The sequence below is a fragment of the Berghia stephanieae genome, chromosome 3 (assembly GCF_034508935.2).
Source record: "Berghia stephanieae isolate SIO BIC M18660-M18661 chromosome 3, UCSD_Bste_1.3, whole genome shotgun sequence".
NCBI lineage: Eukaryota > Metazoa > Mollusca > Gastropoda > Nudibranchia > Aeolidiidae > Berghia > Berghia stephanieae.
In genome coordinates this window covers 90,535,291-90,556,844 of record NC_088362.1, presented here as the reverse complement: position 1 = coordinate 90,556,844, position 21,554 = coordinate 90,535,291, and the positions used below count along the sequence as shown (strand labels likewise).

General features: G+C 33.4%; 1 protein-coding gene across 7 annotated transcripts in view; it reads left to right on the top strand.

Moving 5' to 3' along the window:
- LOC144968796 (palmitoyltransferase ZDHHC14-like) overlaps window positions 1-21,168 on the top strand; it is a 61,212-nt gene extending 40,044 nt beyond the window's left edge. The window contains exons 4-11 of one of the 7 annotated variants that reach the window (XM_078907491.1): window positions 2,570-2,707; window positions 3,458-3,506; window positions 4,095-4,197; window positions 4,990-5,099; window positions 5,706-5,760; window positions 8,659-8,821; window positions 10,766-10,796; window positions 18,994-20,400. In XM_078907491.1, coding sequence (XP_078763617.1) covers window positions 2,570-2,707; window positions 3,458-3,506; window positions 4,095-4,197; window positions 4,990-5,099; window positions 5,706-5,760; window positions 8,659-8,821; window positions 10,766-10,791 — 644 coding nt within the window. In that variant the 3' untranslated portion in view covers window positions 10,792-10,796; window positions 18,994-20,400. Of the gene's footprint in view, window positions 1-2,569; window positions 2,708-3,457; window positions 3,507-4,094; window positions 4,198-4,989; window positions 5,100-5,705; window positions 6,492-6,601; window positions 6,937-8,658; window positions 8,822-10,765; window positions 10,797-14,974; window positions 15,026-18,993 lie in introns of those variants that run through there. The other 6 variants (XM_078907488.1, XM_078907486.1, XM_078907490.1 and 3 more) reach the window with 6 other exon arrangements.
- Window positions 21,169-21,554: the final 386 nt, after the last annotated feature.

The following is a 21,554-nucleotide window of genomic DNA, read 5'->3' as shown; positions in this document are numbered from 1 at the left end:
AGACACGAAACTTCATAAGCGGCTAAAGGGTTTTAGTAGGAGACGATGCGTATCTATGTCAGGTCCTGGGTGGGGTTCCTGACCTCCCATAGTGGGCAGGGGGGTACGTACTGTGTCTTCTATCCCCTTATATCTGTTTTCCAACTTGCTTTCTGTCTTTGTCTTGGAATGACATTACTTGGTTTTGTCCTGGTCCTGGCCAGATGCCCTGGCTGAAAGGGAAACAGTCGAAAGTATAGTTAGTTTTGGGAGATGATATTTTTTTCATTGTAAATCATCTCTCTGTTATGCACTGTATTATGCTTTCTTTATATTCTATATGATTTGTAAAACATTTGAGTGTGTTCCTCTTCGCGGGGACCTGTGCTTGTGTCTGGATGAGACTTTTAGTGATCTCAAACTAAGTACTTTGATAGAGTGCTTTTGGAATCTACACCTGTTTCTTATTTGAACCAATTCCCCTTTGTCTTCCTTTTTCTTGGATGCTTTATTGTAATTCTAAACCTTTTTACTATCACATTTTCTTCCTTTTTACCGGCGCTGGTATGACCTTAATGTGTTGCAAGCGCCGTAATACCATTAAAAACAAAAACAATATGTCAGGTCGGTAAACATCTTCTCGCTCATAATGTTTATGTGTAGTAGAATTGAAATTTAGCACGGATTTTTGAAGCTTTTTATTTTCAGTCGGGTGATTTCTTCTCCCTTATTACTTTCAGACTATAGATAGAATGCGCTTGGCTAAGAAGCTCACAACTTGCCATCCGGAAGTATAACGGTCCAAAACACAAAACTATGTGTAACCTTAAATGTTTATAGTCTGGTCTCTACCCGTATACGACATTTGAATAGTCTCCCGCTGCTTTTCTCCACTTGAGGTCCAGACCCTCAGTGGTATTTCATTCTGCTCTGTATATCTAAAAAAACCCACTAAGTTCCATTAGTTTTACTTTGTCTGGTTGCAAGGGCATATCCATATATGTACGTTCTTTAATGATCTTTCCTATTGGTTTTAGTGTCAATCGATGTGAATATTAATAATCATATATTTTACATGTAGGTATTTATTATATTGTCATTTAGATAGACATGTTGCTCCACTTTATTTTTGATCAAATGCGCTCTCCGCGAAAGCCGCGAAATGTTTGTCCTTTTATGTAAATTCTTATTTTAGACACCTGTTAGATACACGGATATATTTTTTGAAGTCTTGGGTTAATGATACATAAAATGTGAATTATTTGAGTTGTACTAAGGACTTCTTTTTTTTTTTAAAATTATTAATGTATAATTCAATCTATTAATTAAATCTCTATATGATTTTACATTGTTATTATCACCATTATCATCATCATCATCATTATTATTATTATATTATTATTATTATTATTATTATTATTATTATTATTATTATTATTATTATTATTATTATTATTATTATATTATTATTTATCATTGTTTGTATTGCTTTATTATTGATTTTACTTACTTGATTTAGCGGGTGGTTGGATGGAGCATCACCTTGAATCATATACCTATGATGTTCGCATGGGTGTACGATCCGATAGTGATGTCGTTTCTTCTTCTCTTTACTAGCCTATCCTGCTTCTTTGGTTTGTGATTGTATTTTTGACAGGGGATATTTTTTTTTTTTCTGTAAATCTTCTGCCTGTTTGTTCTTGGTTATTTATAATTTAGCTTATGATATCTTTAGGTTATGATTTTGATTTACATTTGTACTATTTTTGTTAGATTGCTTGTTTTTTTGTTTCAGCGGTCTCTCATATAACCTCAATTGTGTTGGAAGAGACCTAAAGCAACAAACAAACTTACTTGATTTGTTGATGAAAATATTATATTCTTGTATGAGTTGTATTGGCAATTGCCTAAAAATAAACTTTTGAAACTTTGTTATACCAACAAAACACCAATCTGTGTCTGATCTCATTCCTCCCCATAATTGTATATCTATCTCTCTCTCTTTATCTATCTATCTCTCTATCTATCTATCTATCTCTCTATCTATCTATCTATCTATCTATCTATCTATCTATCTATCTATCTATCTATCTATCTATCTACCCGTCTATCTATATAAATATCTATCTATCTATATTATATCTATCTAAATATCTGTCTATCTCTCTATCTATATATCTATCTACCTATTTACATCTGCCTGTCCATCTCTCTCTCTCTCTCTCTCTCTCTCTCTCTCTCTCTCTCTCTCTCTCTCTCTCTCTCTCTCTCTCTCTCTCTCTCTCTCTCTCTCTCTCTCTCTCTCTCTCTCTTTTAAATATAATTCCGATCGTGACTTGCTGGCCGCTGTGACCGCTGGCGATGGTTTTAACGATCTGATTAAAGGAAGATGGTGTCACGGCAGTTTTACTAACGATTGTTATTACTTTTTGGTTTGTGCGTGTGTGTGTGTGTGTGTGTGTGTGTGTGTGTGTGTGTGGCGTTGAGAGAGAGAGAGAGAGAGAGGGAGAGAGAGAGAGAGAGAGATTATATTGTTTACTTAAATTGTCATCAATGCTTAACTATTTTTTCTCTATTGTTTTTTCTCCAGATCGCTTCGACCACCATTGCCCATGGGTAGGGAACTGTGTCGGCAGGAGGAACTACCGATATTTTTATCTTTTCATCCTGTCCCTTTCCCTCCTTTGTATTTACATCTTTGCCTGCGTGCTCACAAACCTCATTTTGCGTAAGTATTATCAGCCTCATCCTTAAAATAGTATTTTTTGTTTTGTTTGAAAATTAATTTGATTTACATTGTTTTTTTTCTTTCGTTTTTTTTTTTTTTTTTGTTTTTGTTTTTGTTTTTTTTGTTTTTTTTTTTTTTGTTCGTTTGTTTTTTAATGTCCCTAAAAGTCAATATGCGCTTGGAGCAAGAGTTTATCTCGATATCTGTTGCTTTAGACGGAAACTTTTACTTGATTTTGTACGGGGCCCCGACTGGAGTCCTTTGGCTGAGGGGAAAAGGTCAACTGTATTGTATTGGTTTTGGGAGATTATTAAATCGTCATGATATTTTTTATGTTGTAAATCATCTCTGTTTTCTCCTGCAATAGCCCTTGTTTTTAATATGCCTTGTAATCATTTGAGTCTATTCCTCGTAGTGGGATCCTGTGCTTGTCTTGATGAGACTTTTAGGGTCTTTTTGATCTCAAACCAGTTACCTTTTTCTTACCTTTTTTGGTTGCTTTCAGTTTTAAATCCAGACTTCTTTGAATATCCCATGTTTCTTACGTTTACTGGCGCTGACATGAACATAATGTGTCGCAAGCGCCTTACCACCCCCCCCCCCCCCCCCCCCCTGTTTGGTTGGGTTTTTTTCTTTGTAATGGTGTAGTTGTATCATTCTTTTGCCACATGGGTGCGTATCCTCAATCTTTACTGGCACATGCTAAAACAATGTTATTGATTGTGGTGCATTGTTCCTTTATTCATTTAGGTGCACAGGAAGATAACTTTTTGACAGCCATGAAAGACTCGCCTGCGAGATATCCTTTTATTTCAATGTCTGTCTTTAAAATAGTATGGCATTTTTACAGACGTTAGCCGGTTAGTTGTATCAAAAACTGTGCTTCTGCTTTCTAGTATTTCTGGGATTGACATTGGTAATTTCAAGAATTAGTTCTCTCACTCTCTTCTCTTCTATTTTCTTGCTTCCTTTTCTGCTCTCTCTCTCTCTCTCTCTCTCTCTCTCTCTCTCTCTCCTCTCTCTCTCTCTCTCTCTCTCTCTCTCTCTCTCTCTCTCCTTCTCTCTCCCCTCTCTCTCTCTCTCTTTCTCTCTCTCTCTCTCTCTCTCTCTCTCTCTTCCTCCTCTCCCCCCTCTCTCTCTTTCTCTCTCTTTCTCTCTTTCTCTCTCTTCTCTCTCTCTCTCTCTCTCTCTCTCTCTCTCTCTCTCTCCCCACCCCCTCCCCCCGATTGTCATTATCAAAATCCTCATCATCACTACAATTAAAACCACCGTTATAATCATCTTTATTATCATCATTACTACAACCACCACCACTACATCAATACCGTGGCTATAATCATGCCATCATCATCATCATCATTATTCTTATTCCTTGACTAATGGCTACTGTGATAGAGGCCCTCATCTGCTTCTTCTCCATTTGGTCAGTGGTAGGGCTGGCAGGTTTCCATTCTTACCTCACTGCCTCTGAGATCACTACCAATGAGGACGTAAGTAACACACACACACACACACAAACACACATTCATACATACTTTCACACTCCTACTTACTGCCTACAAAGAACTCTCCTTGTCCTCTTACACACATGCACACACACACACACACACACACACACACACACACACACACACACACAACCTTACCTCACTACAATGAGGATACAAGTAACGAGACCCATCATTACCCTCTTTATAAATTGTAAAAATACATATTATACATAAAGTTGACACCTGTTTTTAAGCTGGTGGCATTTGTATAACTTCATCACAAAAATGTTAACGCTTTAACGCTTTTTTGTCTGTTACATTTTCATAAAATGCAAAGATGCCCAAGAGACATTATGAAAGTAGTGGTAGGCATTTTCCCTGCTTAAAAACAAAAGCTATTCAAAATACAGTGAATCTGAAATAAATTCAAAATAACCATTTTGATTTTTTGGAGGAAAATGACAGAGGGACCAAATGTCTCTCGTCAACTGCCTCCAGAATATCTCTTGAGATGTGTGCCTTCTTCCTGTCCGTGTATCATCCACTGTCCCCCTCCCTTATTACATTGTAGACATCAATGACATAAGTACAACATCACAATTTTCAATATTGTTTGTAAAGAATTTTTTTCTCCCACCATAACGGGCACATTTTGAAGTGTCCAAACATTTAGACTTGGTTGATCCTGATCAAATTTTAAAATTATTTTTATTTTTTTGAGTAATAGCATCCAATTTTTTTTTTTTAAAAACCCCATCTAATGAAGTGTTCAATTTTTTCTTTTCTTTTCAGATCAAAGGTACATTCACATCCAAGCGAGGCCAGGACAACTTTAACCCATTCAGCAAAGGTTCCCTTTTCAGCAATTGTATGGGCATCCTTTGTGGGCCAGTGCCTCCCAGGTAAGTAGCCAAAATAATAATAATAATAATAATAATAATAATAATAATAATAATAATAATAATGTCATTTTTGAGACGGGATTAATTCCCAGATTCACTTGTTCAATGGTCAGTAATACTTACTAGTTACCATTTGGAATGGATGCAAGTCTATTGTAAAATATTTTCAATCATAACAGACCCAATCATTGCTATGTAAAACACAGGGGTAGAGACACACTCTACCCTGACCTGACTCTCCTTTTGGGATTTGAAACCCATTCATTTGCTTGTGATCCGATGCTCTAGTAGCTAGTTAAACTTTTGGGATCCGCCAGTTAATCTAAATTGCTTTAAGTTGTCTGATTTCTTTTGGACAAAAAGTCATCCCTGCCACGGGTACCCGGGTAATGATTTGGGCGGGTAATCCCAGCACTGCTAAAAGGACACCTAACAGGTGACTGGTACGGTATGAAATGGAGATATGGTTTTATATAGTCTGCTTGGGGATTAGATGAAATAATGTGAAGCGCACTGAGCATGGTAAATCCGTGGAAAATGCGCTATATAAATGTTCATATTTATTTTATTTCCTTTTATAAGAGATAAAATATTTTTGGTTTTCAGTTTGTTGGATCGACGCAAACTTATTGTACCAGAACTTGAATCTTCTGTTCCAAATGTAAGTGATCCCAATCCTCCTCCTCCTCCTCATCATCCTGATCATCAACTGAAAGGGCAATATACCTGTAGTAATGGTACCTCAGTGGCTGGTTCACCACCACATGATCGTTATGGCTCAACACAGGTCACTGAACTTAAAGTAAGAGGGTTTGTTCAGTTCAGACATTGCCACTTGGCTTCGCTTGTGGAAGAAAAAAAGGAAAAAAAAAAGCTATTGCTGAGCCTTATCCTCCCTACACACAAACAACACATGTTATACTGCACACCTGTTTATCACTTTTTAAACATTGTTCTTGATGTTTTAAATTCTCTGTTACACTAGCAAGAGAGGTAGTTAACTCATATGCGATTATTTTGTTGTTGTTGTTGTTTTTATTCTGTTTGTCATTTTAATCGGGCATTAAAAAGTAAAAACTAATGAATAAGGAAAATGCTGCAAGCACTTGAGGAATTGTTTTTAAGTGGTAATTAATGAGTTTTCTTTATTAAAAAGTTTTTGTTCCTGTTTTTATTGAATGCAAATTTAATTTATATCTAATTTAAGTAAATAATGTTCCAAATCATATTTATTGGTAAAAGATAGCAGTATTGGTAAAAGATAGCAGTCTCTGCATTGCGCATTGGACTTTTGGATTTTAGAGAGCATCATCTGCAATGCAACTGAAGCTTCGATTTAATTGAAAACCAAGTCATTTTGCAATGATTGACTTTGATCTCTTGGCGCAAAGTGTATAATGTGCTGTCATGTCAGATTATTAGAAAATCAAAAGCCTCTTGGGGCTTATATATTCTCATTGTTTAATAACTAAATTCACTGATTTTGATCTCTTGGCGCAAAGTGTATAATGTGCTGTCATGTCAGATTATTAGAAAATCAAAAGCCTCTTGGGGCTTATATATTCTCATTGTTTAATAACTAAATTCACTGATTTTGATCTCTTGGCCTAAAAGGTATGATATGATGTATAATAGGAAACTCAAAAGCCTCGTGCTTTTTTCTTCAACTATGTAATGACATCAATGATCTCACATTTACTTTTGATAATAGCTGTTCTTTAAATTTATAGTTTTTACCCGCAATAATAATCCTCATGAGAACCTATCATTCCTCTTGCTGGCAGAAAAGAAAAAAAAAGATTTTAAAAAGATGGATTAATGAAATAAAACAAAAATTGAAATTGTTTTATACAGCATACCAGTGGGTACCGGTACTTCTTTCTATTTCTGTATCAAAGACACCTGTTAATCTTAATTTGATTTAACTGCATTTTTTTATGATTTCTGTTTTTAAAAATCTAATTTTTAAACGAATTCACCTGACTTTAAGGTTCAATGTCAACTTTAACAAATTAATACTGTATAAAGAAACAAAAATAATTGAAATAAAAGATTTGAAAACAAAAACAAAAATGATGATGTAGGGCCATGTAGTAATTGTTAAAATGATATCTCACACGTGACACATACTTAATTAATATTTCTTTTGAATTGTTATGGACTTGAATAATGGATATCTGGCAAATAATAGATTGTGAGTAATAAATATCTGCTGTTGTGTATGACAGCTATCTTGTCATGTGACGTTATCAAGAAAAAATTGATTTGAAATCTTTTAATTTACTATACTGTTATTGGCTTGGTCTGACACGCTACATTTGTTTATTATTTGCTTTGTACTCTTCATAACTGGCAGGACTTACCAATACCAACTGTTATATAAATGAAATATTTTTGAATGAAAATTTGATACAAGTTTTTAAAATGAACATATCTTTTCTTTGTTTATTATGTTTAAGAATGATGTTCTATTTTAAAATAATTTTTGTTCTGGTCTCTTATTATATACAAGGTTTTTTTTTTTTTAGGGTCTATTTTGCAAATAATTTGCTTTGGGAACATTGTGATTTTTACATTACTACTTTTATTGAAGAGAAAGTTAAGACCAAATTTTGTTTAAGCGGGATAGAATCAATTTTTGTTAAATTTTTCACTCCAGGAATCGAAATGACTCCTGGAACCTTTGATCCTATGTTTTTAATGAAAGTTTTGGTAAAAGTTATTTTGATCAATTTTTAGGATCCATATAATTTTTCTCTCAGGTACTCAAGTACTTAAAACTTAAAACTCCTATTACTGTAGTCCCTAATACTTGCATTGAATTTTTCATTTTTGCTCAGCTTCTGTTTGTTGTATACATTATTGTTCTTAATGAAGAAGTACTTACTGATAAGCTGCAACCCTTCTTTTCACAGCATGATTTTTTCATGTTTATAACATTAGCAAAGAAAATCAACAAAGAAAAAAATGACTCTTATTAATATCGAGAAAAATTTTTGATAATAAGAGTTCCTTTATATATCCCGAAGGGGTAATTATTTTTTTTTTTAGTGTCCATTCCAAAGGAAGAGTGAAATAACCCAAACATAAGCACAGGGTCTTATTAGCTGAGTGGGATGAGGTGATTTGCTTTCGGCCACACAATACTGCAATTGTGTGCCAAATTCAGTACCTTATTGGTAATAAAGCCATACTGCTTTGTAACTCTACTCCTAAAGACCACCTTTAGGGGAGAAAAAAAAAAGAAAGGAAAAGACTTGAGCGCCTATTCAGCTATTGTGGATATAGGGGCATATACCATGTTTGTTATATTTGTTAATTATTGATTTGAGAATCGCTGTCCATTTTTAATGTGAGAATCTGGTGTAATGATGAGAGCGAATTGAATTTGATTTATAATCAACTTTATCCTTATTCTTATAAACATGCTCACCCATCACTTACATTTTTCCCTGCATTGCACATTTGATAAGAATAGATAATACTTTTGCTGCATTATTATATGTAAGAACTAAACTGTCATAAAAAATGTTCTCATTTGTTTCTTTCCCGCTACCAGAACATAGTTGGAACAAGGCCACCCCCTGCTGTTTCCGATGCCAGGACAGTGACCATTGTGTCTGACCAGGTTGTCCATGAGGATGTCAAGAAGCACAACATGATCAGCTACCAGGGTCCTGATGGATCCATAACCAATAAAGTACCCAACGGCAATGGGACAGGTGTGTGGCATGATACTCCCATTTTCATATTACTAACCTGTTGATAGCGAGTTTGATTTTCATTTTTTTTTTTTCCTTCTCAGCCTTTAATTCCTCATCTTAGCCATCTTTACTCCTAGAGAAGTGAAAGTTATGCAACTCAGGCTGCAAACTCACATCATCATGGGTGCTAGATTTCCGGCTTTTTGAAATTTAATTAATTTTTTTTTTCCGGCATCTAGATCACTCCGACATAAGGTGGCAGGTCACAGTTCAAAATAAGTTTCAGGTTTTTTGGAATTAGTTGGAAATGGATTTCAGGCTTCTTTTTTTTTTCTTTTTTTATTTTTTTTCCGGCCTAAGCTACTTGCACCCATGTATCCCGATGACTTTTCCCTTAGTGTTCATAGAAAGATGTAATGTCAGATTAGAGGGAATAGATTCTATAAGGGATTAAAGGTGGATGTTCCCATAATGGTAATAGGTTTACTGTTGATATGTGGACCAGATTGTAAGAAATTTAAGCTTCTATCTGCTCACGCACTTCAAAGAAAGTCTTTTATTTTTCACCAAAATTTGTGAATTTTCTTGAATGATCTTTTGGCACCTTATAAAGTTGCCCCAGAGAAGTCTTTTTTTCATTGAACTTTGACAATCAGTTTGTTCCAACTCATATGTTGAAAATAAGATGTTTGGTGTCCAAGAGAGATCAGGAAAGGGAGAGAGAAGTGAAACCGCACTCTTCATCTTTTTCTTCTTTTTATTATTATTATTTTTTTTTTTAATTTGTTGGGAGGTGGGGGGGGGGGGGGGGGGGTTGTTTTCTCATGTCATAATATTATCTTGTTATAGTTTTTAGGCATGGTAAGAAATCGGCTTTATTGTATGGTCCTTCAAGACAGCATCAAGGATTGGGTTAATTGATAGATTGGTTTTTCAACAGGAGTGTTCAAAACATGCTTATGCTGTTTAATGTCCCAGAATATGGGCTGCCTTTTAAACGATTTTCAGCTGATTTAAATTTTAATGGTTATGTAAGCGGAGTTGCTTTTTTTTTTGGGGGGGGGGGGTATCAAAGAGCAAAAAATAAAAAGAAAGAATGGTAAAAGAACAAAGAAAGTAGCCTGAAGATTATCGGTTGGCATTGATTTGTGTGTTTGGACCTTGTTTTTAAAAAGTTTATTTTTCTTCTTTTTTCTTTATTTGTTTTTTTTGTTTTGTTTTTTTTTTTGTTTTTTTTTTGGGGGGGGGGGGGGGGGGGGTCAATATTTTTGTCAATAGTCATAGATGTTATCTTGTTATTTTCATTCTTTTTTTTTTTGGCAATATAAGCAATCCGTGTAGCACTATCAAACACTGAAATCAACAATCATACCGACACTGCCTCTACCTTCATGACCCAGGTAATGGATTCATGTTCCAGATCTCACAGTTTTTACATGGATAAGAAAAAAGAAAAAAAAATTGCTTGTTTAAGTCTATTTAACTCTTATTTAGGTCGCTAATCAAAAGCAAGTTGTGTCAGTGGATTGTGACACCTGTTCACATGTGAGTGTGCTTGGGTAAATGAGGAGAGATGAGACAAATAATTATTTGTTTGTCTGTTGTTTTTTTTAAGAAACAATAATCATGTTATGAGGATACCCTCATCACCTGCCCATAGAATTCAACACTTTTTGATGTGTGTCGAAATGCAAGTCGAAATTAAATCTTAATATATTATTTTATTTATTTTATTTTTTCAAAATTTAAAAAGAGATCTGTTGTAGTCTTTTTCAATGGCGCCTTTTAGTATTTGTATGTGTGTGATTTTGGCTGCCCCAGTGATTATTATAAGGTGTGTTCTTTAAACTGCAAAAATTATTTGAGGTCAACAGTTGGTTTTCCTTACAAAAATGAACTGACCTTATAAAATCAAAATTAGAAGAAAAAACTCCCCAGAAAATTTAAATATATCTCTTTCAGAAACCAATAGCCGCCAGATTTTATGACAAATGTAAGCATTGCATTGGGAAAATGTATTCAATCATTATTTTTTTTCAACTTCGTCTTTCTAACCCATTCATATCCAACTTCTATTTGGTGGTATGCTGGTTTAACCATTTATTTTTACTGCCCTATAACTTCTTTCTCTTATCTTTTCTTTTCTTTTCTTTTCTTTTCTTTTCTTTTCTTTCTTTCTTTCTTTCTCTTTTTTTTTTTTTGTATTTAACACCTATTTATTTGATATTCATCTTTACAAAATTTGAAGTTAATTTATTTGATTGTGCCAAATGATACCTATAAGTGGCTTGCACTGCATGACATTTTTGTAAATTATAGAAGATTTATCCTTTCTTGTCTCATAAGCATTTTAAAAAAAGCATGGGAGGACATTGAAAATGAGACGTGTCATATCTCTCTCTCTCTCTCTCTCTCTCTCTCTCTCTCTCTCTCTCTCTCTCTCTCTCTCTTTCTCTCTCTCTCTCTCTCTCTCTTTTATTTGGGGCTTGGGAGGGGGATGAGGTACACGATAGTACTAATTTCTTTTCTTTTATATTATAAAACGTGATATAGTCATACTTGAATCTGTATATATTTCTAACATCATGAAATTATTCTGTCTATGCCTCCCCACTTTGCCATCATTATGGGTTTACATCTATAGGAGGATCTTTGCAGACGTGCATAGGTATTTTGTCTCATTGTTTATACTACCTAGCTTGACGTAATCAGTTATGTAGACTAGTTGTTACATGTCTTATTTTGCCATCTTTCTTTCTTTCTTTCTTTTTTTTTTTCTCCTTTGATGTGTCACAAATGCTGTTTTATTAGTTTTACGACATTCTTAAGTATGCTTTGTTTTAAAATGAACTGCAACAGAATGCCTGAGGTTATTGAAAAACTAAATTGCAGATGAAATATAAATCGAGCGAGTAAGTTCAACGAAAGGTGCCAATGACTTAATTAAGCTGCAGGATTAATCTTGTAATTGATTAATATCATTGACATTTATTGGTGATTCCGAATAACTGCAGACTTTTGAGCAAATCTTCAAGTCATTTTATAAATTGCTCAACATATGAACCAATACTGGCTTCATACGTACCTGAAAATGAAAGTGACACCCAAAAAAAAACAAAAGTGACACCCAAGCTTTGTGGAAAACATATGATTGTGAGGTTGTGGAACAAATTATGACAAGATTGATGTCTGTTTTTTTTTTTAATCAAGACATTGGATGCAGAATGATAATTTTAGAAAGTGGATTTATATTCAAGATCAATTTTGTATGATATAAAAAACACTCATTGTGTTTGGTTTGTTTGTTTGGTTTTTAAATTTTTTTGGTGATTTTTTATTATTTATGGGAGTTTTTTTTTTTTGTATTTTTTTGTGCGTGGAAGGAAGGGGGGGGGGGGGGGGGGGGGGGGTTATTACTGCATTTTCTTTTTTTCAAAATGGTTTTTATTGCTGTATTAAAACAATTTCGACTGTTTTGCTTATTTCATGTGTATTGCCATCCACTTTTCAATAATTTTGTAATCAAATGCCAAGTTGAGTTGCTGTCACTGCTAATTTTAACTCACCCTTTCATCGAGGGGGGGGGAAATGTCGGGACTTTATTGTTTTGTGAGTTGGCAGCTCTGATATGTGACGGTTGTTGAATTCTTATGATATGGCAGGAAGTCATTGTGACATAGTTCCTGGTAACATGCAGGTTGTAGGAAGTAAGGAGTATATTCAAATTTAAAATTTTATGTTGTAACGTGTACCTAACCTTAAATCTATTTTATGATGTAACCCAACAAGGTTTTCGTGCTATTTCCTTGTGAAAAGAAGTAAATAATCAGTTTATAAAAAAAGACTTTATTAGAACTAGAATTAGTTTCAGTTGAGGTTATTTTTTTTAAATCGTGAGCTTTTTTTGTGTGTGTTTTTAAAAATATATTTTGTTTTGATTTTATGATGTACATTTCTGATAATTCATTTTCAAAACAACTTTTTTTTGTTTGTTTGTTTGTGTTTGTGTTTTTTTTTTTTTTTTTTTTGGTATTTTAAAATGGGAATGAATTAAACAAACCTAACACTTGCCATGTGCACGTTTTAGATGTTCAAAATCCAAAAAAAAAATATTTTCATATTATGAGTGACTAATTTTTCTATCAGAGACACTCCTTTCCAACTAAAAATGTTCAGGTATTTCAATGAAAGCTTTTCTTCCAATTTTTCTCCCTTTTTATGTGAAGGGACTGACTCAGCCACACTGAACATCACTATTTATTCACATGTTGATTTCTTTGTCAATTACTCTATATGCTCCCTTTAATAGTAAGTAGTCTTTCAGAGCCATTAGGCTCATGGAGCCAGAGTTAATCCCGGTTTCTATAGCATGAAACAGACAATAGAAGTTACTTATTACTCTTTGGATAGTAAGCTAGTCCATCTCAAAGTACTTTCCACCATATCTAACAGACCCAGTCACTTTGGGGTGGACATTGGGGGAGGGCATAAAAAAATTTCCACTTCACCCAGAATCGATTTCAGTACTTTTGTCCGTGAAACGAGTGCTCTACTAACTGAGCGAATTAGAGTAAGATACCTGTGTTATTTATTTATTGTGGTGTGTTTATGTTTCATCGATTTCAGTTCTGGCTTGTCTCAAAATGTGAATTTCTTACTCCTGGTTGATTTTTAAAATTGTGTTAGTTTAGTCTGATTTTGTTGCCAGAATGTTGTCTTGTGGTGTTTGATATCTCTTTAGAGGATAAATTTCTTGTATTTATAAAGTCTCTCTTGTCTAGTTTTTTCTTCCTCTATTTTCTGGTCAATTCCCTTCTCTGAGCTTTGTAGCAAAAGTTTGTTTGTCACATTCAATTTAATAGCCTTTGTGGAAGTCTCAGGCTTGAGAGTTTTTGTCAAGATTGATATTTGAAGGACGAGTTTTCTGGCCATATTTTTAAATACATGTTTTCCAGAGTACAGCAGTTTATAGAAAAAAAAGAAAAGAAAGAAGACTGGCTAAAAGAAAGACAACATTTAAATAGAGTATAAATTCACCCAATTTGAGCTGAATAATTTTCTTCTGTAAACTATTTCTTCTGAGTAAAAGGATGTGGTTGACTACTATAAACCCTCTCATTGTTTTACATTCTAGCAACGCTTTGTCAGATTTTGGTTGTTGATTATGAAGGTCGTTTCCTAATCTTAGTGTGAAAACTATAACTTCTATTCTTATATGCTTTTTTTTCTTTCTTTTTTCTTTTGGGTAAATAATGAAAACAAAGTATTTAAATCATATTTTAAACTTCAGAAGAAAATGCTGTAAAATTGGTTCTGACATTCAATAAATTAAAATAAAATATTTATATCAATGGTGGTGACTTGGATGTGTGCATTGGGGATGTGATTATACTTATATTTACTTTACAACAAATTCACACTTTATTCATTTGGTATCAAATGATGATACGATTTGACATAATTGTTAACACGATCGATCGGGGTAATACAAGGTGTTCTGGCGTTTATTACAGGTTGACTTTGTTTCCAGTAGCTACAAATGTAAAAATTCACTAGTTCTGTTAGTTTTTTCTTTTGCTTTTTTGGGGGTTTTTTTTTAGGAGGGGCGGGAGAAGGGGGGGGGAATGTATATTTTAGTCTTTTATTTTAATTTCACTTTATTTATTATTCACACTTGTATTTTTGTATTTGTATCTATAGATATAAGATCTGTGTTGATTTTATTTTTAAGATGAAATGAAATCTGTTTAAATCTAATAAACTTTTAACAATATAAAATATTTTCAATGAAAATATATCCCTTCTGGTTAAATTTGAGATTGGATCATAATGGCAGCTGGCATGGCTGAAGATTTTATCAGGTTTATTATTTGTTCGCATTTTTTAAAAAGTGGGTATATTCAAAATAGCTTGTAGTTCATCACAAGTTTAAGCCATCAAGGACATCTACCCTTTTAGCTGCTGTACAGTTTTGAACACTACAATGCAATGAAGATAGCCTGGTGGAAAAGTGAAGAGAGTATAGAAAACAAGTGATCATCACACTCAAATATTATTGAATATATTTAAAACTTTCCCATATATCCCATTGATTTCCACATAACCCATTGTAGGACTCGTCTTATTTCTTGTATTACTTCAACCACTCCATCGTTCCTTTCCATTTTGCAGGGAAAAACAATCATATCTGGGATATGACCCTTACCCAGCTTGATTACTTGGGTATGTTGGCAAGATGGTGTGCAATGGGAGAGCATTACGTAGTCACTTAGAAGGAAATACTTTTATTATTTCCTTTATTTGTTGTCTCCCCTCCCTTGCTGCCTGTTCAAGCCTTTTTTAAAACTCCTTATTCGGTGTTAGCTAGCCTTAAGTGTGGTTTTATTCGCTTTCTTTACTTACCTTGCCATTGTTTACACTCCTATCTCATCTTTTCTTCATTTAAAAAAAAAGTGTCCAATGGAATGTTAGTATGGTGTAACCTCTCATTTTTTACGGTGTGCATTCATCTAAATGTTATTTTAATATTTTATTTTAATTTTAAACGCTGTCAAGTGATAAGTCTTCATGTTAAGAACATTTAATATTGGCTCTTCAGCGTGGTATACACAGACAGATTCAATTAGACTGAGTATTAGTGCCAATGATGCTGACCTAATACCTAAATATATTACCACTTTTATAAATTGTTTTTGTTTTTGAGCTTTTATCATCCATTGTTTTCAATTTTGTTCCTGCGTTATGTTATTATATTCACCGTATTTGTTCTGCCCCAGGTATTTACTTTAATGTGGTAAAATTATGCTGTTTTTCTCTAGCAATTATTCTGTTTATTTTTTGAGTCAGTGGAAATTCTTTGAAACGTGAGCTTTTCTATAGACCAGTATTCACTACATGTGCTCAAAGTGCTTTACAATTTAATTTTTCAAACTGAACAAAATCAGGTTCACCTAAGTTTGTTCAGCCTATTTATTTTTTATCGTATGTCGACTTCGACATTTTCTTTCTGGTTTTTTTCATACCTTACAGAATGTTTTGCACATTTAAAAAAAGTATATAACAAGATATGATGAAATTATCAACTGATGAGACAATCCTTTCTTTCTTTTTCTTTTTAAAAATAATCGGAATCACTTCAAAACTGATCTGAAATGTTACACTCTATAAAGAAATATCTGCTTCCTTGGCTCAAATGGTTGTTGAAAAGCATTTGAAGTCTTTTAGCTCATTATTCACTTGTTTGTATTCAGTTTCTCTGTCAGTTTTTTTTTTTTTTTTTCATTTACCTATTTGTTTTTTTTTTTGTTTTTTTTTTGTTTTTTAATATAAAGTTTTCGATGTATCTATGTTAATTAGATGATATACATGTCAAATTTATCATTTAAATATTTTTTATTTTTTGATGTTCCATTTTACCAGCACTAATCTGATTTATAATTTTTAAACATGAGCCGATTTATTCCCCTTGGGTGTGTTACATTCCCATTTATCAATTGTGTTCACTGTTATTATTTCACACTCACAGCTCCAGTACAAAGAAAATCGTTGGTATTTTCTCTAATATTAGTTAATTATAACACTAGACGTGTTCCCTATCCCCATGTACAGTTGGGTCTCTCTAATCCAGAACTCCACAATCCAGATGTCTCATGATCTGGACCGGTTGCCTGGGGACAGATTTTTTCCCCTTTATTTGTAGACTTTAGGGGCTAATTCCACTATCTGGATGTCTGGAAACGGAGGTGTTCGGATTGGAGAGACGTGACTGTATGTTTGGGTTTTTTAAAATTTAATATGCTTTAAGGTATGGAAAAAGAAGTTTTGTTTTGGGATTTGTTTTGTTTGTTTTTGGGTGGGGAGGAGACAAGTCTCCTGAGTTTCTTGCAGATATCCTGAAATTCAAATTTGTCTTTTTAAATATCAGTAATTGACTCATTTGTCAATTAGTGATTTTGATTTTCCAAATTACTGTCTTTTTTTTCTCTCTTTCAAAAGTTCACTAGTTTGTATTGCGATAGATTTATTATAAATGTCTTTCTCCAATTCCAATCCAATTTGATTGAATGCTCTGAATGACTGCGTGATATTTATACACCTCCATTTGACTTTTGCGATTTTAGTTTGCTTTCGTTGTCTGAAAAAAATAGTTTTGTTTTTTTTTTTTTCTCAGCATGTGGTATTATGTATATATCTATAAGTTAGTTCAAACCACTTTTGCAATTGTAATATGTGTACTTTTTGCAATTGAGGTTAGTTAAAAAATTGTGTAAACCCAATGAAAAATCTCAATGATTTACTAACCTTGCACGTATCTTGCTCTCGTTCATTATGAAACTTCTATGTTTAGAAATTTACATGTGATTTTTTTTTTTAAAGCAGTATTAAAATTTAATGTGGTTGAATGCGACATTGGGGGTGAAATTGGGTGTCTATCAGTTATGAATGACCTTGTTGAATGCAGTTTTCAATGGGTTGGTGTGGGAGGATTATTATAATAGGATTTTAAAAGATAAATCACCCTTGGTAATATACAATTATTTTTTTTAGTCAAATCAATTAGTCTAAAATAAGAATTGTGAAATTACACGGCAATAACACAAAGAGCAATATTCTTTTTTATTCATTAAAACGAATATTCTGTTTCTTTTTAAGAGGTAAGCCTGTTTTGGTCATATAGTTGGAAGGCAGGCATGCCTATTGTCACATAATATTTGCATGATTTTTGGTTTTGGGTGACATATGTTAAAGAGTTCCATAAGAAATATTGCTTAGGAGGAAGGGAGTTGTGGTCCTAAAGAATATAAAAATTAAGTTATTGGAAAATGCTGCCTATTTAAGGAAATTGAAAAAATCTGATAAAGCAGAGAAAGTCTTTAGAGTTAAAGAACAGTTGGGCTTTCTTCACCCCAGCGAATGACTTAATTTCTAAGTAAATTGAGGGGAAAGAGGCTTCCTTCATATTGTTGTAATTGAAATGTTTCAAGGACTTTAAATAGTTTTGTTAGATTTATGTATAGATGTACAAAGCATAAATTATGGTGCTTCACGATCATGAATTAGTGACCATAGTTCATAATACGGGAACAATGTGTCAACAAACTTTTTATAAATGAGTATTATTAGGCCCATTCAAGACATTTATGGAATCATCAGATGAATAATTACTGCGGACATATACAACCAAAGCTAATCAAGGAAAGATAATTTTGTAGTATGTTTAAAATATTGTTTAAATTAATATATATTTGGATTTGGCTCACTGGTAGATCAGTAATGACTGAGAAATCCAAAGACCTTCCTATTCTTTATATATTTTTGTGTGATGACCTTTTTTTTTGTTGATAAGGAAACCTGACCGATCAACGGTTAGGGGCCTTTAAATTTATGTGGTCTTGAAATTTTTTTCAAGATTTAAGTGGGGACCCTGTATGAGCAAAACCTTTTTTTTTTCTGACTATTTTATGTCATTTTTTTAAATATAAAAACTAGGATAATTATTTTTTAATTACAGGAAAAATACATTCTGAGCTCATCTATTTAAAAAGAAAAAAAGACATGCTCATTATAAGATGTACAAAGTTTGGTTTGAATGCATGCAAAACTTATTGAGAAATGTCACTTTGAAAATAGGCAAAACATTCAAGATGGTAGCTGTTTATATGCATTTCCATAGCAACCACCATTATTTTTCAAAAAACAACTGATGATTTCTTAATGGAAAGACTGTTCAGTTATATTTAGCAAATACCGTGATTTTTGGTTTCAGTACCCCTTAAAGAAAGTATTAACTTTTTCTGATTCTATATTGGGAATTTTCATCCAATATTTTGTTTTAATTTTCCTCAATGTGGTGTTGTACCCCAATTTTTAAAAAAAATTTTCATTTTATTCAAGTCCAGTTGATCAATCTACGGACTAAATCAGGGGCATCGAGAACAAAACCTACAAAGAAATTATAATCAATTGGAAAACATTTTTTAAAATAAACAATCGAAATATTTGAAAAAAGAAACAAAATTAATAGAAAAGGTATACAAATGAAAATGGGTATGTCTTTAATGCTGGCTTAGTGTTGCCATTCACTTGACAGTCATTTTGTGGAAAGATGTCTATCATCTTCTCATTCATTGAAACGCAATTAAAAACTCGCCCATTAATTATCATTGTATTTCCTCCCTCCCATCCACCAGGTCATCGAGTCAACATCTATCCCACAGCCCAAGGAGAAGTCAATTATTACCGAGACCCCAGCCGTCCTGAACTGGGCCCAAACAATCCATATATGCCAGCCACTGGCTATGACAAGGAGGACAGTCATAAATATCATGCATCACGGGGAGTCACCGCTGATTTTAAAAATATTGGTTATTGATTGTAGCGTTTTGATTTTCATGTTTTATTTTTTTATTTTTTTTTAAATTATTATTTTTATTGATATTAATCATTGGCCTTTTTTATGATATGTATTCATTTTTTTAATTTTTTTTCACTATTTGATTGTTTTTTTTTTCCTTTCTGAATTGTAGTCAGGCTGTGATGGGATTGTTGTGTAATAACAGTAAGAGTAAGATTCTATTTCTGTTGACAGTTAAGGGATGGTTTTATCTCTCTTATTAAAAACAAAATTAGTGACCTTTTAAAAAAGATTTTTATGATTTTCATTTAGAAATTGTTGTTTTTTTTGTTTAAAAGTAATTGCTCTATATATTTTTTTAAAAACTTCCTTGGTTATGATAATGTACACCTGGATATGAAATTTTGTCTACGCCTGAACTTTCTAAAAATGATGTTTTTCTGGACATTTCACTTCACGACTGTTTATTCCTTGCAAGTGTCAATTTTTTGTCGTTATTGTTATTATATATTTCTTTATTGTATGTACTGTCTGTACATTTTTAAAATTCATAATAGTTGGAGCTTTTTTCCCCTTCGTTTCTTTGTTTTTTTTAATTCTCTTTTTTTTTTCTTTTAACTCTCAGTTGCTGTTTCTGCATTTATTCATCTATTTCTCTGGATAGTGTGCGCTTGGCTAAGAAACTCACAATATTGCTATCCGGAAGTCTAACAGACCAACACACAAAACTATGTGTAACCTTAAACTTTTATATTCTGGTTAATACAGTTTAGTGAGAATTACTCACAAACATAGATGGCAAAAAACAATAACAAAGGCATGAGTTACGTCATCTTCGTTCTATCTATATGCCTGTCTGTTCCATCTAATTATCGGTCAGCAGTTTGTCTATCTATCTATCTATCTATCTATCTATCTATCTATCTATCTATCTATCTATCTATCTATCTATCTATCTATCTATCTATCTATTTGTATGTCTTACTGCCTTTCACACATCCTATTATGTAAATGAATATAATGATTTTAACTTTGACATTGCTGAAATAAATATGACAAGCTGGATTAATTTATGATCATTATGTCAATATTAATCAATTGAGAGAGAGAGAAAGTGTGTGTGTGTGTGTGTGTGTGTGTGTGTGTGTGAGAGAGAGAGAGAGATAAGGGAAAGTAGTGTTGATAGTTTTTTTAATATATTATGCGTAACTAGATCTATTTATAAATTTAACTTGAATTCATTCAATATCTGTGTTATCACGAGTTTCCTCTTTGCATATCATAAGTTGGACACGCAGATTGGTGGCAATGTATTGAATCATATCTCTTGACAGAGTACTGGGCTAAATAATGATTTTCTACCCTTCTTTAAATGTGTATGGTCCACCTGAATCGAGATGAGGCAGGCAGGCTTTGTGCCTTTCAGTAATTTCAAACATAGAGAGATTTTGCTGGTGATGTATAGGGAATGAGATTAGCGGAAGAGTATCGTCTGGGTGGGGATCCTGACCTCCCATAGTGGGCAGGGAGGTACAAACTGTGTCTTCTATCCCCTTATATCTATTTTCCAACATGCTTTCTGTCTTTGTCTTGGAATGAGATTACTTGGCCCTGTTCGGAGTCCTGCTGGGAGGGAAACAGTCAAATGCATAGTTATTGTTTTGGGAGATGATATCTTTTTCCTTGTAAATCATCTCTCTGTTATGTATTATTATATTTATTTTTGATGTATAATGTAAGCATTTGAGTGTGTTCCTCTTGTGGGATTTTGTGCTTGTGTCCGGATGAGACATATAGGTAATCTCAAAACTAAGTACATTGGTGGTATGCTCTTGGATTCTACATCTGATCCCTATTTGTTCCTAGTTACCCTTTTGTCTTACTTTTTCTTGGGTGCTTTAACTGTAATTCCAGAACTTTTTACTATCCCATTTTCTTCCTTTTTACTGGCGCTGATATAACCTAAATGTGTTGCAAGCGCCGTAAAACCCTTAAAAACATAAAAACAAAATCAAGAGTATCGTCCCTTGATTGGACGTCACCCATAGTCTGTGACGTCACCGGCGGAAAAGTTATTAGAGAGAGAACGTCATGTTGGTTGTGCGCATGCGTCTCTCGTCCTTGCTTCCGCTAGGACGAGAGACGCATGCGCACTACCAACATGACGTTCTCTCTCTAATAACTTTTCCACTTGTGACGTCACAGACTATGGGTGACGTCCAATCAAGGGATGCTACTCTTCCGCTAATCTCATTCCCTATTGTCTACACAGTGGAGAGTCACTGGGCAGAGTCAAACAATTTTTCAAATGTGCTCAGCTAAAAATTTGAATTCGCGTGTATGATACAGTGCCAAACCAAAGCAGATAGAAACTTCTAAGAACAAATTAACTTTATT